The sequence below is a fragment of the Cervus canadensis genome, chromosome 11, assembly GCF_019320065.1.
Source record: "Cervus canadensis isolate Bull #8, Minnesota chromosome 11, ASM1932006v1, whole genome shotgun sequence".
Classification (NCBI taxonomy): Eukaryota; Metazoa; Chordata; class Mammalia; order Artiodactyla; family Cervidae; genus Cervus; species Cervus canadensis.
The window spans coordinates 43461252-43476418 of record NC_057396.1 but is presented as its reverse complement, the minus strand read 5'-3'; the positions used below and the strand labels follow the sequence as shown (position 1 = coordinate 43476418).

The 15167-nt window shown below is 41.0% G+C and overlaps 1 protein-coding gene across 1 annotated transcript; it reads left to right on the top strand.

The window, feature by feature from the left end:
- The first annotated feature begins 10410 nt into the window (after nt 1-10410).
- On the top strand, nt 10411-11352 carry LOC122450257 (olfactory receptor 56A4-like). Its single transcript, XM_043482498.1, has one exon. It carries the CDS (start codon nt 10411-10413, stop codon nt 11350-11352), a length of 942 nt encoding a protein of 313 aa, XP_043338433.1.
- Nucleotides 11353-15167: the final 3815 nt, after the last annotated feature.

Sequence of the window (15167 nt, the reverse complement as noted above, 5' to 3'; positions counted from 1 at the left end):
TGGTATCTCTAATTTTCTTGAGGAGATCTCTCTAGTCTTTCCCATTCTATTGCTTTCCTCTATTTCTTTTCACTGATCCCTTAAGGAGGCTTTCTTTTCTCTCCTTGCTATTCTTTGAAACTCTGAATTCTGATGAGTATATCTTTCCTTTTCTCCTTTGCCTTTCACTTCTCTTCTTTTCTCAGCTATTTGTAAGGCCTTCTCAGGCAACCATTTTGCCTTTTTGCACTTCTTCTTCTTGGAGACGGCTTTGATCACTGCCTCCTGTACAATATTGTAAACTCCATCCATCATTCTTCAGCCACTCTGTCTATCAGATCAAATCCCTTGAAGCTATTTGTCACTTCCACTGCATAATTGCAAGGGATTTGATTTAGGTCATACCTGACCTGCCTAGTGGTTTGCCCTACTTTCTTCAATTCAAGTCTGAATTTTACAATAAGGAGTTTATGATCTGAGCCACAGTCAGCTCCCAGTTTTGATTTTGCTGACTATATATTGCTTCTCCATTTTGGCTGTAAAAAATATAATTATCTGATTTTGGTACTGACCATCTAGTGATGTCATGTGTAGAGTCATCTCTCGTGTTGTTGGAAGAAGGTGTTTCCTATGACCAGTGCATTCTCTGGCAAAATTCTGTTAGCCTTTGCCCTATTTCATTTTGTACTCCAAGGCCAAACTTGCCTGTTACTCCAGGTATCTCTTGACTTCCTACTTTTGCATTCCAATCCCCTACGGTGAAAAGAACATCAGTTTTTGGTGTTAGTTCTAGAACATCTGGTAGGTCTTCATAGACCCGTTCAACTTTAGCTTCTTTGGACTAGTGGTTGGGGCATAGACTTGGATTACTGTGATATTGAGTGGTTTGTCTTGGAAATGAACAGAGATCATTCTGTCATTTTTGAGATTGCATGCAAGTATTGCATTTTTGACTCTTTTGTTGACTATGATGGCTACTCCATTTCTTCTAAGGGATTCTTAACCACAGTTGTGTATGTAATGGTCATCTGGATTAAATTCACCCATTCCAGTCCATTTTAGTTCACTGATTCCTAAAATGTCGAAGTTCACTCTTGCCATCTCCTGTTTGACCACTTCCAGTTTATCTTGATTTGTAGACCTAATGCTCAAGGTTCCTAAGCAATATTGTCCTTTATAGCATCAGACTACTTTTATCACCAGACACACTCACACTTTGGCTCAGCTTCTTCATTCCTTCTGGAGCTATTTCTCCACTCTCCTCCAGTAGTGTATTGGCACCTACCAACCAGAGGAGTTCACCTTTCAGTATCATATCTTTTGTCTTTTCATACTGTTCATGGGGTTTTCAAGGCAAGAACGCTGAAGTGTTTTGCCATTCCCTTCTCCAGTGGACCACGTTTTGTCAGAGCTCTCCAAAAGGACCCATCAAAGGCTTCATTGCTGGCAACTCAACAGTGTCTCCTTGTGGCTATTAACCAGAATAGCAACACTGGAGTGATTCTACTTAAGTCGGCTTGGTGTTTGAAAGGAGACTGACAACTTTGAAATAAAAATTTCTGGGATCTCCAACAGTAGAGGAAGGACAGTGGATAGCTCAAAGAAGAAAATACTGTATTTCATGATCAAAAGCCATTGGGAATTTTAATGGTTAATTTAAAAAATAAAAGATATATATGACAATTTATACTCTGATTTCCTTTTCTCTATTGACATTGAAAAGTCAATATCAAATCAATGACATGAGTCAAGTATTCATAAATAAAATATATCTCAACATTTTATAAGATTTTACATTAGTAATATTTGACTAGAGGCTATACATAAAAATAACATTTATTCATTTTCCAACCAAAAAATTAGTTATCAAGTGTCATATGTGTGATTCACAAAATAGTGGTTAGTACAGACAGTTACCAAGAAACAAGCTACTTTAAGAAAGATTATGTTCAAAACAGCCCATGACTTATCATTATTTCCACCCTTGCCAATTAGGCAATTAAGCAAAATGATAAATTCCTAATGATCATTTAATTAATAGTGGCCAAAGTCAAGAGTGAGTTAGGCACATCTGCTACATAAATCTGCTTTTCCTATTACAGTTTTGAAGAGTGAGTTGCATTGTTAGACTTCAACTGGATAGTTTTGCAGTTTCCTGGACTTTTTCATGGTCCATATTATAAATAGCAAAGGCAGACCACTGTACAACCCAACATAAAGTGAATTGCTCAGTGTAAGTAAAGTTGATTTCTCCATCAAAGATATCACACATCAAAGATATCATAACTTAACACACTTAACAATTAAAGTTTACTTCTCATCCACATACCATTCCAATACATGTGGGCTTTGTTTCACATCAGCATTTAGAGACCTATGCTTCTTTGATTAGTTGACTCCTTCATGTTCTAATCCCTTACAGACTGCCACTGGTGCTTCTGAATATGTCAGGCAAATAAAGGGGGAGAGTGAGCAGCATTTTGTAAGATATTTTAGGGGTTCAATTTAAGAGAGATTTACACCATTTTTTTCTGTCATTCCCTTGGCCAGAATTTTTACATAAATCTAGCTGGAGAGGCCTGTTGATTAAATATTTATTTCTTAAGAGAAATAAGGTCAAACTAGTCAACCCTAAAGGAAATCAACCCTGAATATTCATTGAAAGGACTGATGCTGAAGTTCCAATATTTTGGCCACCTGTTTCGAAGAGCCAACTCATTGGAAAAGAGTGTGAGGCTGGGAAAGCTTGAGGGTGAGAGAAGGGGGCAGCAGAGCATGAGATGGTTGGATGGCATTACTGATTCAATGGACAGGGATTTGAATGGACTCTGGGAGATGATGGAGGACAAAAAGGCCTAGGTTGGTGCAGTCCATGGGGTCACAAAGAGTTAGATGTGACTTAGTGACTAAACAATAAGAAAAATGATATGAGAGACCCTCACATGTAATGCATATATAACCTCTTCCCAAATGAGACTACCAGAACCCTCACCTAGGCACTGTGTCCTCAGAGAGTCCAAGGTCTCCAGGCGTGTGTGGTCATCTCCATCGAGTCCTGATGTAGTTCCTCTTGGATGAGTCATCTTCCTCCTCCTACCATACATCTAATAGTGGAGCATAAACAAAAAGATTCCCAGTTGAACTGAAGCATGGAATACATTTAGCAGGAACTTGTCAGTGGTAATTCTGAAATACTTTGGGGGCAGACACTGCAATACTTTTATCTCTAACAGTTGGGTAAGTTCCCTTGACTACACACTTTATATGATTCTGGGAGAATCTCTCCTGGCTATTGCTTTCCATGTCCTTTTTCTGCATCTGTGGGGTTGTGTCTCTTCAGTGTTCCCCACTGCCTTATATGAAGCAGGCACTGGAAAATGTGACTTCTTTTGCAGATATTGCATTTGGAGACTGTTCTGTGTCTGTCAAATATTAAAATCAATGATTGTTTTCATTTTTAATCAAAGACATTTTAAAAGCCTAGATCATGTTCTTTTAGCAGTGAGACCCCTTAAAAACTTAACAAGATTTTTCTTAGGTAAACTTTCTTTCCTTTTTTATGTATTTTTGCTTTCCCCAGACAACTGCTTTTCTACATAAAGGTGTCTATCTAAAGCTATCAGACTTGAGAGGACAGAGATTCACATAATCTAGTCTTTTCTCAGAGTCATTTTTTATGAGTCTGCTACTCAAAGACGTTCTAAATCTTTCTCTTAACCTTTGACTTCCCAAGTACTTGGAACATTCTACAAGACTTTGTATTTATAAACTTTATCTATTGTGATTAATTTCTTCTTGGAAACCAGCTAACTTTCTGTTAAGCTCATTTATTACTCATAACAACTTATCAAATTAAATCAATAACTGCAAACACACACTATTATTTTGAATTCTTTCAACCTTTCCCCTAGAATTACCAACTTGTGTTTGCGTGTATGTGTGTTCAGTCAGGCATGTCACTCAGACACGTTCAACTCCTTGGACCCCATGGACTGTGGTCCGACAGGCTTCTCTGTCTATGGGATTTTCCAGGCAAGAATACTGGAATGGGTTGTCAGTCCTTCTCCAGGAGATCTTCCCAACCCAGGGATTGAATGCACGTCTTTTGCATCTCCTGTATTGACCAGCAGATTCTCTACCAGCCGTCAAAACAAACAATTCCAATTTACCCGTGAATTAGCACAATGCAATTTTATACTTTTTAATGACATTGAATTCAGTGTATGTGAAAGGTGAAAGCTCTCTTCCTTCCAGTCATTCAGGGTCCTAGCCTTGTTCACTGTATGGTTCCACTATTCTCTATGGGTTTGTGTCTCCCAGTGAATTATCTGCAATGAGCCAGAGAAGGAGGAAGAGACAGAATGCAGAGGATATTGAGGAGGTTGTAAAAATCATTCCTGGAAGAGGCGCATGCCATTCCTTTGGCCAGACTTAGTCATAAAGCCCCACACAACTACAAGTATGAGCTTCCAAGTTTGCTCATTGGGTAAAGATTTGCCTGTAATGCAGGAGACACAGGACCGAAGGGCTCGATCCCTGCGTCGGGGAGATCCCCTGGAGGACGGCGTGGCAACCCACTCCAGTGTTCTTGCCTGGAGTATCCCATGGACAAAGGAGCCTGGTGGGCTACAGTCCATAGGGTTGCAAAGAGTCAGATGCAACTGAGCACATGTGCAACTGCAAGTATGCCTGGAAAATGTAAATTTATTTGTATTTAGGAGGAAAAAGAACTCTGCGTGGAAAAATTAACCTTGTCTCTGTCATTTATACACACTGATTGCCAAGCTAAAATCCAACCATGGCGTGAGAATGGTGAGAAGTGGTAGGAGAACCTCTGTCTCCTACATAGAATATGTCTATGGCTCTTCTGGTCTCACTGAGACACTGTCTGTCCTACAGCCTGATCTACTTCTTGTTTACTTTTTCCAGATGCTTCACTAAATAACTCCCCATGTTTATTTTAGACAAAAGAGAGAGAAGCAGAGGGACACATTGAGATCCCTCCCATCATCCCCCTCACCTGTGGTAGGAAGGAGGAGAAGGCACTGGCTGGAGTATGGGTAAACTGCATGTCAGAGACAGAAGTTCAACAGACGCGGTTCAGGGATGTGAATTCCTCCCCAGACCCAGACCCCAGCCCAGGACCATCTAAATATTCTCCGCAGACCTGCTTTGCCATTTTGCCAGGGTGACATCAGGAGTTCAACATTTAATCCAAACAAATGAGGATTCTCTTTTAGTTTACACAGTTTGTTGTCTGTCAGAAGACACTGTTGTTGGGATATAATTGGGAAGGGGATTAGAGGAGTTAATACCTAAGGAAGACAGACCTTGATGGATTTCCTCAACAAAATCACTGAATTTGCATTTACTTGGATGTTTATAATAGAATTAAGAACTGTGTCCTATTTGAGAAATAGGCTGAGAGTTTCCCGAGACCTGTGCTCACTCCTGTAAAAGTAAATATTGATTTGTCTGTAGAATGAGCCAAGAGTGGAGGTGGTGGTGGTATTTATGGGTCTGAGTATCTTGCTTCCTCACAGCTGAGGTGAGAGCAGGCTGCCTGAGTTTAGGTACTCTGCTGACTTAAGAGATGTCTGAGGAGTTCTGTACATTTATCCAGGCAACTAATATCAGTGAGAAGATATTTCTGAGACTTTTTTTTCCTGTTGTGGGATAATATTGCCTTGCTTAGTGTCATCACTTCATATTCCTTTTGCACCAATTTTCTTTTCTTAGAGAAAAAGATTGTTTAGTTCACCAAATAATACACATGTTATAATGATCACCATGGCTGATTCTTCCTACATTCCACTGAGTGACAGATTGGTCAATATGCCATATACTCTTGAGGAAGAATTTCCTGGCATTCACTTTCAGTGTAAAAAAACCTAGATTTTAAGTGTGGAAGCCAGGTTTAATATTCTGGCTAGGCTACTGCCAGCCACACAAAATAAGCAATTAATTTAAACTCCCCATATTTCTGTTTCATTGTCTAAAATACTGAAAACAGTAATTATTTTACTGACTTTTTTCATTCAATTTTATATGCATGTAAAAACATTAATTCACTATCTTTGTGCTTTTTTCTTTCTTATAATTTGTTTTCCTTCCCCTCCCTCCCTTTTTCTTTTCTTTCATTATTTTCCATAGTTCCTTTTCTCTCTATTTCACCCATTTTCTCCTTTATTCTCTCCTTGTTTCATAAGAACCTCAGGTCAATTATTCTGCTCTTGACTGTGACCCCAAGACTATCTTTGTTTTTTCATACTCTCTTCCTCCAAAGTGTGTCACCATTAACACATACTTTCAAGATCAGTCAATTACTTTGGATAATCTAGCATGTGTTTTGCACTCAAGTAGATAAAGCACAGGTAACCAGCTTAATTATCTGTCTAGTTAAGTCCAGAAGGAGAGAAAATAATTACATGAATAAAGTTAAGAAAATTTTAGAGTGCCAACATTTGCCACCTAGTGTCATTTTCTCGTGTTGCACTCTGAAGGTTATTTCACACCATTATAAGAGGAAACGAGTCCTTCCTCCCTGTAAAGAACATTTCTGACTTCCTGGCCCCCACAGTTGCCCACAGTCCAAGCTGCTTAGAGGCCCCTGCTCCTTTGATCACTAGAGATATCACTCTCATCTCCCTGTGAGGGTAATTTATTCTATTCCTTCCCCACTGGTGCAACCATAGAAATTTTTCCAAAGAAGATTCTCATCACTCAGTTTTCATACCCTTCTTTTCTTGGGGTGTTTTTTCTTTATTCAGACTCCCCAAGAGCCTTTGATCTCTCTCACTCTATTCACAGTGCTGAATTAAGTCTTTTACAAAATACTCTCCTGGGAAATAGACCAAAGGGCCTCAGGGTCTAGATGTCTAACAAAGTCACCAACCATTGAAAGTAATGGGAATGGAAGGGGCACAGAGGAGCCAGAGGCCATAAAATCAGCCTCTAGAGCCTTTGAAGAGGCCAGTTCGGATACTTTTTCCAACAACCAAAAATAGAGGCAGTGCAAACATCGGAAGCTGGTAAGTCCCAAGTTGAGGCCAGGAAAATTGTGAGGAAGGAGACTATGAAGAAAGGTGAGTCCAGGAGCCTGGAATGAAAACGAGATGAAATCTTCCAATAGGGCCTGATATAGATGTCGACTCTGCCAACACACTTAGATCCTGTGGCCATACAAAGTTTGTTGACCCCAAACAACTGCAGACTCAAAGCCACCATCCATATCACGGCTAGAAGACCAAGGTCGTGTGCCTGGCTGGGTCAGGACCTTTCTTTCTTCTCTTGTCTAAACCCATCTGTGAGCCAAGATGATCACTCTGTTTCTAGGCAATCATAGCTAGGTTCAGACCTTCTGTTATCATTTGGGTTATTTAAGACTTGTCTCTCCTTTCTAGACTCTCAACATTTCATTGTCAGGGATCATGTCTTGTTCTTTAGCACTTAGAATAAGGAACCACTATGACCACTCCTTTGTAAGTATGTCTGTGAGTATAACTAAGGGAATTAATAGAGTAATTAATGAAATTGGAGTATTGAAGATCAAAGCTATGCCCCAGATGGCCAACAAATCCTCATTTCTCATATTAAGGGGCTTAAGTTTCATTGAGGAGAATATGTATATAGAGAAAAAATGGTCCCAGCTATTGAGGAATTTAAAAGGATTCTAAGATGGGACTAAAAGTCTATCGCTATACTATATCAGTGTTACATCAGGTCTGAAAGGGACATTTCTTCCCTGTGTCTGTTAAAAGACCTTTGATGATGTTCTTGACTCCAGTTGCTTTGTGTCTTCAGTCTTCCTTACACTAAATCTAGGTGTCCTTCTCACCCCTCAAATATTAATATATCCTTCCTTCTCCAGCTACCTGCCTGTGTTCAGATTTTGATCACTTTTCCTTTGGAACTCTTCAGGACTCTCTAAAAGGCTGGTGCGTGGTTCTCCTTTGTCCCATCTGTAGCATAACACTTCCTTGTGTCAAATTCTCTGTTGATTTCTTAGGATGTACCTGACTGCCTACTGCCAGGTGGGCTGTGAATGGCTGCGTATGCTCCTGCTCTCCTACCTCCTCCCCCCAAAGACCTTAGGATCTACTGGCCCCTAATACCTCATCATTAATCATTACTGAACATCCACCTAGGCAGACCTTTCTTCTCTTGCCATTGCCTACAAGAGTAACCCTCCCCTCTCTCCAGATGAATATAACCGCTTTATGTGCCTTCTCAGATGCTCTAAGCCTATTATGTCCCTGGGCTAATAGGATCTCGGGAAATGATCCTTTCTGTCCCCACAACAACAGCAAAGCTAAGTATCATTTATCTGTTTCACATATAAGAAAATTAGGTACCAAAGAGTTTAAATAGCCTTCAGGGTCATATAATGAGTATAAGTGCCAGAGTTGGAACTCAAATTTTCAACTACAGAACATCGCTTCATTCACCTGTACTTTTGTCTCTTTCCCACTGCTTGTAAGATCTTTTTTACTATAACCACAATTATAACATGTGTTATACATGTTTATAAGGCAAGTTTTCTCTATTAGTTAATCTCCCTGAAAATAATCATTTTTACTTAATCCATGCTATGCATCTGTATGCCAAACAAGATCAGGTCTGAAAAGGCACTGATCATTTTCTTTATTTTTCAAATAGTTTGAGTCACTCTGAGGATCTAGAACTTGATTATTGAGAAGGAGAACCCTTTTTAGAAGAGATAGGTATGTTTCCTATCCTCCTTATTTCTCTGATTCATACTGAGAATAATTTCTCTAATTGCAAATGGAAATACAGAACTGAACTAGTACATAGCTGTCCTTACCCCAGATTTGACCCCTGAGCCCCCGAATCTTTGGTTTCCTAAAGTCCTACACTGAGTAGAAAGTTGTGTGTGTTTATTGCATAATCTATGTTTGGAAAGTCTAGGATATTCACAGTGAAACTCTTTAGATCAAGAAAAACCATTCATTTCCTTCTCTGGCAGCCAACATCTGATACCTTCTCATATACAATTCATTCTCCTGTAAGAGGCTGGTCAGATGGGATACATGAGCAGAATCGGTAACCCCAAATCTGCTGATTGTATGTCTCCTGGGCTCCTTCTCTCATCCTTCCATGACTCCCGGCCCCGGTCTTCAGTTGCTGTAGCCATTGTTGTCACTCTTCTTACTGTCGGTCAGTCAACTTTCGGTTTAGCAGTGAGGGAGTTAACACAGAACCCAACACCAAAAAAAGAAGAAAAAAACAACTAGAATCACAGCAGGTAAAATTTCAGAACACAGATTCCACATGCTGAAATAATTGGATCCTGGTCACAAGGATTCGTGGATAATTTTACTTACCAGGTAAGTAAGCCCTATTTGAGTTTATATGCTGAAAACTCACTAACTATTGAAAGCTTCTATTTCACCTTTGGTAACCTCCTGGTGTACCTTGCAATACTGTCTCTGTCACTAGAATAGGAAATTCACAGTCTTTTCTAAAGGACTCAAATCTAATAAAGCACTCTTGAAATTTCACAAAGAGAAGCAATAGCAGTTAATCCAGTAAGAAAATGATAAACATCATACTTTGAAGTGAAATCCTCTTGGAGCTGGAAGAAATTGTTGTCCTTCGATGGTGCAAAGGGCTGCTCCACCTCTAATCCAATATTTCCTGAATACTGAAAATAAAGAATCCTCAAGTCAGTCCCTGTGCAATTGTATGGAGCAGAGGGCTCGGCTTCTCTAGAATCAGCTGAACAGAGCTATCTTCCCTGTAAACTCTGAGGGAAGGAAAAGCTGAGTTAAGTAATTGGGCTTAATGAGGCTAAATCTTGTACTGGGGCTGAAAGCACAGGCTCTAGAAACAGATCCCCTGGTTTTCAGTTTGGCTTTCCTGTGTGTGTGTGTATTAGTTACTCAGTCATGTCCGACTCTGTGACAGCATGAACTGTAGCCCACCAGTCTCCTCTGTTCATGGAGCTCTCCAGGCAAGAATGCTGGGGTGGGTTGCCATTCATTTCTCCAGGGATTGAACCCAGGTCTCCTGCATTGCAGGCAGATTCTTTACCATCTGAGCCACCAGGAAATGTGGCTCATGTTCTAACTTTCTAATTTTGATCAAAGTACTCAGCCTCTCTTTCCTTGTTCCCTTCATTATCTATGAAAATAACAATATTAGTTACTTTTACACGTTTTTAAAAGAGTAAGTGATATAATGAGTATAAAGCTTTTGGTATGATACCACATGCATGGCAAGTTTTTAGTTAAATGTCAGCAATGATGAACAATGTTGATGGATGATGACTTTAAAACATCACTGAGGCAGTTTCAGAGCTCTAGTGAAAACCTGAGTTTTACTACAATTATAACGTACACTTCCCTTGGTGATATGTTCTGTTCTACATGTTAAGGACTCTGGATTTTCAGTGTGATCAGGATATGCTGCATGGCCTCACACAGCAACTACACCACTGCTCCAGTCTCTGAATTCCTCCTCATCTGCTTCCCTAACTACCAGAGCTGGCAGCACTGGCTGTCCCTGCCCCTTAGCCTCCTCTTCCTCCTGGCCATGGGGGCCAACGCCACCCTCCTGCTCACCATCCGGCTGGAGGCCTCTCTGCACGAGCCCATGTACTACCTGCTCAGCCTGCTCTCCCTGCTGGACATGGTGCTCTGCCTCACCGTCATCCCCAAGGTCCTGGCCATCTTCTGGTTTGACCTCAGGTCTATCGGGTTTTTTTCCTGCTTCCTCCAGATGTTCATCATGAACAGTTTCTTGACCATGGAGTCCTGCACATTCATGGTCATGGCCTATGACCGCTATGTGGCCATCTGCAAGCCTCTGCACTACCCATTTATCATCACTAACCAATTTGTGGCCAGAGCCATCATCTTTGTAGTGGCCCGGAATGCCCTTGCTTCACTACCAGTTCCAATTCTCTCTGCCAGACTCAGATACTGTGCGGAGAACATCATCAAGAACTGCCTCTGCACTAACCTCTCTGTGTCCAAACTCTCCTGTGATGACATCACCTTCAATCGACTCTACCAGTTCGTGGCAGGCTGGACCCTACTGGGCTCTGACCTCATCCTTATCATTCTCTCCTACTCTTTTATCCTGAAAGCTGTGCTAAGGATTAAGGCTGAGGGAGCTGCCACCAAGGCCCTGAGCACCTGTGGTTCCCACTTCATCCTCATCCTCTTCTTCAGCACAGTCCTGCTGGTCCTGGTCATCACTAACCTGGCCAGGGAGAGGATTCCCCCAGATGTCCCCATCCTGCTCAACATCCTGCACCACCTCATCCCCCCAGCTCTGAACCCCATTGTTTATGGTGTGAGAACCAAGGAGATCAGGCAGGGAATCCAGAAACTGCTCAGGAGGTTATAAGAGGTAAAACGCGAGAGGCTTAACCTTGGGAACAGAAATTGCTGACAGGCAATAATTTCATTGGAAGGACTGATGTTGAAGCTGAAACTCTAATACTTTGGCCAACTGATGCAAAGACCTGACTCATTTGAAAAGACCCTGATGCTGGGAAAGATTGAAGGCAGAAGGAGAAGGGGACGACAGAGGATGAGATGGTTGGATGGCATCACTGACTCAATAAGCATGAGTTTGAGCAAGCTCTGGGAGTTGGTGATGGACAGGGAGGCCTGGCATGCTGCAGCCCATGGGGTTGCAAAGAGTTGGACACGACTGAGTGACTGAACTGAGGTCTCAATTAAACATTCTTGGTTGTGTTGTTAAATTTCTATCAGATCATTTTGGAATTTGAAATCTAAAAGAGTTAATCAGTTCACCAAGAAAGCTAAAAAGATAAATGGAAACTTTGATGCCAGAAGACTTCTCATCTTATGTACTCTTTATACAAAAAAAAAAAAAAAAAAAAAAAAACCCTGCATTGAGGCAACATAAAGGGTTCTGTGCAACTTTCTAAAAGAAAATAACTGTAAAGATGACCTCATATCCTAAGCAAGTAATGTCTTAAATAATATTGTCTTACACCTGGCCTCTGACTTTCCTTGAGTTCTCTCTAGTTATCTACATACCACAGTAACCATAGAGGTAAATTTTAGACCCAATGAGATCCCAGTAACATCAGGTATCTCCAGCACATAAGCAGAGATCTCACATAACATAGTTTGTTTCTGGCACAGAAATTAAAATGACGGCCACCAGAATAAATCAGGATATGCCTATGGTAGAGAACAGACCCAAGTGATGATCAAAAGAACTGGAAAGATCTTGTCAAAATTCTGTCCACCACAACTTGAAAAATGTTTCACAAGGCTTTAATCCCCCTGATACCTCATTTCAGTCATGTCCCAACCATGAGTCTATCATACTTCCACGGTTAGAGGGCACTCCTAGGCAGAGTCCCAGGAGTTTGCAGTAGAACTGCATGGATGTTTGTTTTAGTTGGAGTAAAAATGCTTCACAATGTTGTTAGTTTCTGATGTAGAACAAAGTGAATCAGCTATATGTATACATATATTCCCTCCCTTTTAAGCCTCCACCACAGCCCTCATCCAGCCCTTCTAGGTCATCAGAGAGCAGGGAGCTAAGCTCCCTGTACTATACAACAGTTTCCCACTAGCTATATACCATGAGAGGAGTACCCTTGTGTGGGTGTTAAAGTGCGGGAGCAGCAGGGACAGGGCCCTGAGAGCTTCTGTGACAGCCACCCCTGTACTATCAGATGTTCTCATTCTCTGTGTTCATTGGTGCTGACCTGTCACTAGTTCTTCAAGACAGTGGCCTCTCACAATTTTTCTAAGGAAGGATTCAAGACAGGGAGATATATTACTGCCACTGCAGCTGGTCCCTTCATTCTTCACCTCCTCCTTTACCATTCATTCTAGATTCTGCTCACACTCAATCAGTGTTTTTAGAAGTCACTACCTCTAGCTGCCCTGTTGTTCCTCACCTCCTCTTCCCTGATACAAGCTCCTTGGTGGCCATTAATATGAACCATTAGATTCACATGTTGTTTGCCAGATTCCATGGGAGTATTCACATGCTTCTTCCCCAAAACCTCTTTGCCTCTGATTGTCAAGTCTTGCTAATTCTTTCTGTACATCAAGTTGATGACCACATGCACTGCTTAGAGCTCTGCCTCCATCTTTGTAGTTCACTCATGACTTAAGGCTGTAATGTGACAACATTTTAGCTTCCACAACATAGCAATATCACTCATTCATTTCTAGGCCTGAGCTCTGACCTCTCCCTTTTATTTGGTCATAGCAAACCTCCTTGAGGTCATTGATGTGAAGAGAAGGAAAGACGGTCATTTAAATGAGATAGGCAAAATGAGGTCTGGGACAATCGACTGTATAATCTATGCCCCTATGGTTGCTCTAACCAGTGGTCCCCAACCAGTTTTGTGGAAGATAATTTTTTCCACAGACTGAGGGTGAAAATGGTTTCAGGAAGATTCAAGTGCATTAAATTTATTGTGCATTTTATTTCTATTATTATTACATCAGCTCCACCTCATGTCATCAGGTGTTAGATCCCGAAGGTTGGAGACCCCTGACCTAGGCAATTCCTGAAATACCATCCTGTTGGAATGGGCTACTGCTATGCCTGTACAACTTTATTACTTCTTGCTTCATACAATCCAAGCTGTGTTTTGAATGGTAGCTAGTTTTCTGCTGCATTCTTTGCTGCAGACTCTATGGGTTTCCTCTGGGACTCTAATACTGTGTGAGGACTCTACCCAGCTTTTTTTTACTTGCTGTTAACACCAGGAACACTTTTGTATCCCCCAAACCATATGTTCTGAGAAGCAGGGCTGCTTGAACCTCAGCTTAAACTTACTGAAGAGTTCTTTCCTTCTCTTCATCCCAATCAAAGCAATGAACCTTCAGTCTCACCTAGTAAATAGATCACAAATCAAATCAGAATCCTTAAGGGTGTTATGAGCTGTCTCCAAAATCTAGAGAGGTTGCTTTCTTAATGGTAAGAGGTCAAGGTAAAATAGTTTCTCCTTTGACACAGGAATGGTGTCTGAGTACGTTTCTATCCATTGGAAATGTAAAGATGTCCTTAACGTGGTAAAAATGTCCCTAATGTAGAAGCTCCTGAATCTTCTGGATCCTTATCTTTCACCATTGCCATGTACATATGTTGTATCAGAGAATTCAGCAAACTTGACACTTTCTGCTTAGCCACTCAGGTTAACATGATTGATCCATGTACTGAATCAGCGTGATATGAAGTGTCAAAATGTCACAGTTCTTTCAGGTTACATTGTGACAATAAACAAAAAAAGTCACTCTAGCCTTGTAAAAATCCTTATAGATGCACTGTTGCTTACCCCAGTTGAACAAAAACTGCTTTGGATATATTTCAGTAATAGAAATTAACTAAAAGAAAACATCAGCAAGAACAATATCTGCATAGCAAATGCTAAAGATTTTTATTAAAAATTCCTTTTTAGGGATTTTCCTGGAAGTCCAGAGGCTGAGACTTCGCACTCCCAATGCCAGGGGCCTGGGTTCAACCCCTGGTCAGGGATCTAGATCCCAAAGGCGCAACTGAAAATTTGCACTTCACAATGAGAAGACCCTGCAGGCTACAATGAAGATGGAAGGTCCCACATGCCAAAACTAACACCTGGCACAGACAAATAAATAAGTAAATAAATAAAAATTTTTTAAAGTCCTCTTTATTAAAGATGTCACATCTGTCACAACAGTTGTTTGTTTACTTTGGGCCATCTTTATCTGCCAGAGGCCATGGTTTATTCCGGGACTGTGCTTGTGAACTAAATAGGGACAAGTCTGTGGGCCACTGCCTCGCATCCCTTGGTCTTTGTGCCCTTCCATCAGGGATGCAGCACTGATTATGATTAATTACATTGATCATGATGAAAGAAGCTGCAGTTTCAAGGGCAATACAGGATACACTAAGTTATTGCCGTGGACAGCTGGGACCCAGTTCCAACTGGGGGCTCATAAGAGACTGATTACAATCTCTTTCAGGTTATTCAGTTAAAGGCAAGAAAGCTGGAGTACCCAATGTCCATCCATCATTGTCTGAGGATTTTTCTAGTAGGGATTGACCACCTGCACTTCCTGTTTCCACTGGGCTCAGGCCAAGATGCTCTTGAGACCAGAAAATGTAGTTCATCAAAGATTCACAGGTAATTTTGAGAGAAGGCTATTGGTCTATGAGAGAGGGGTGAACATCAAACAGCA

Coding starts and splice junctions, on each gene's coding strand:
- LOC122450257 (XM_043482498.1), top strand. CDS start 10,411: ATGGCCTCACACAGCAACTACACCACTGCTCCAGTCTCTGAATTCCTC.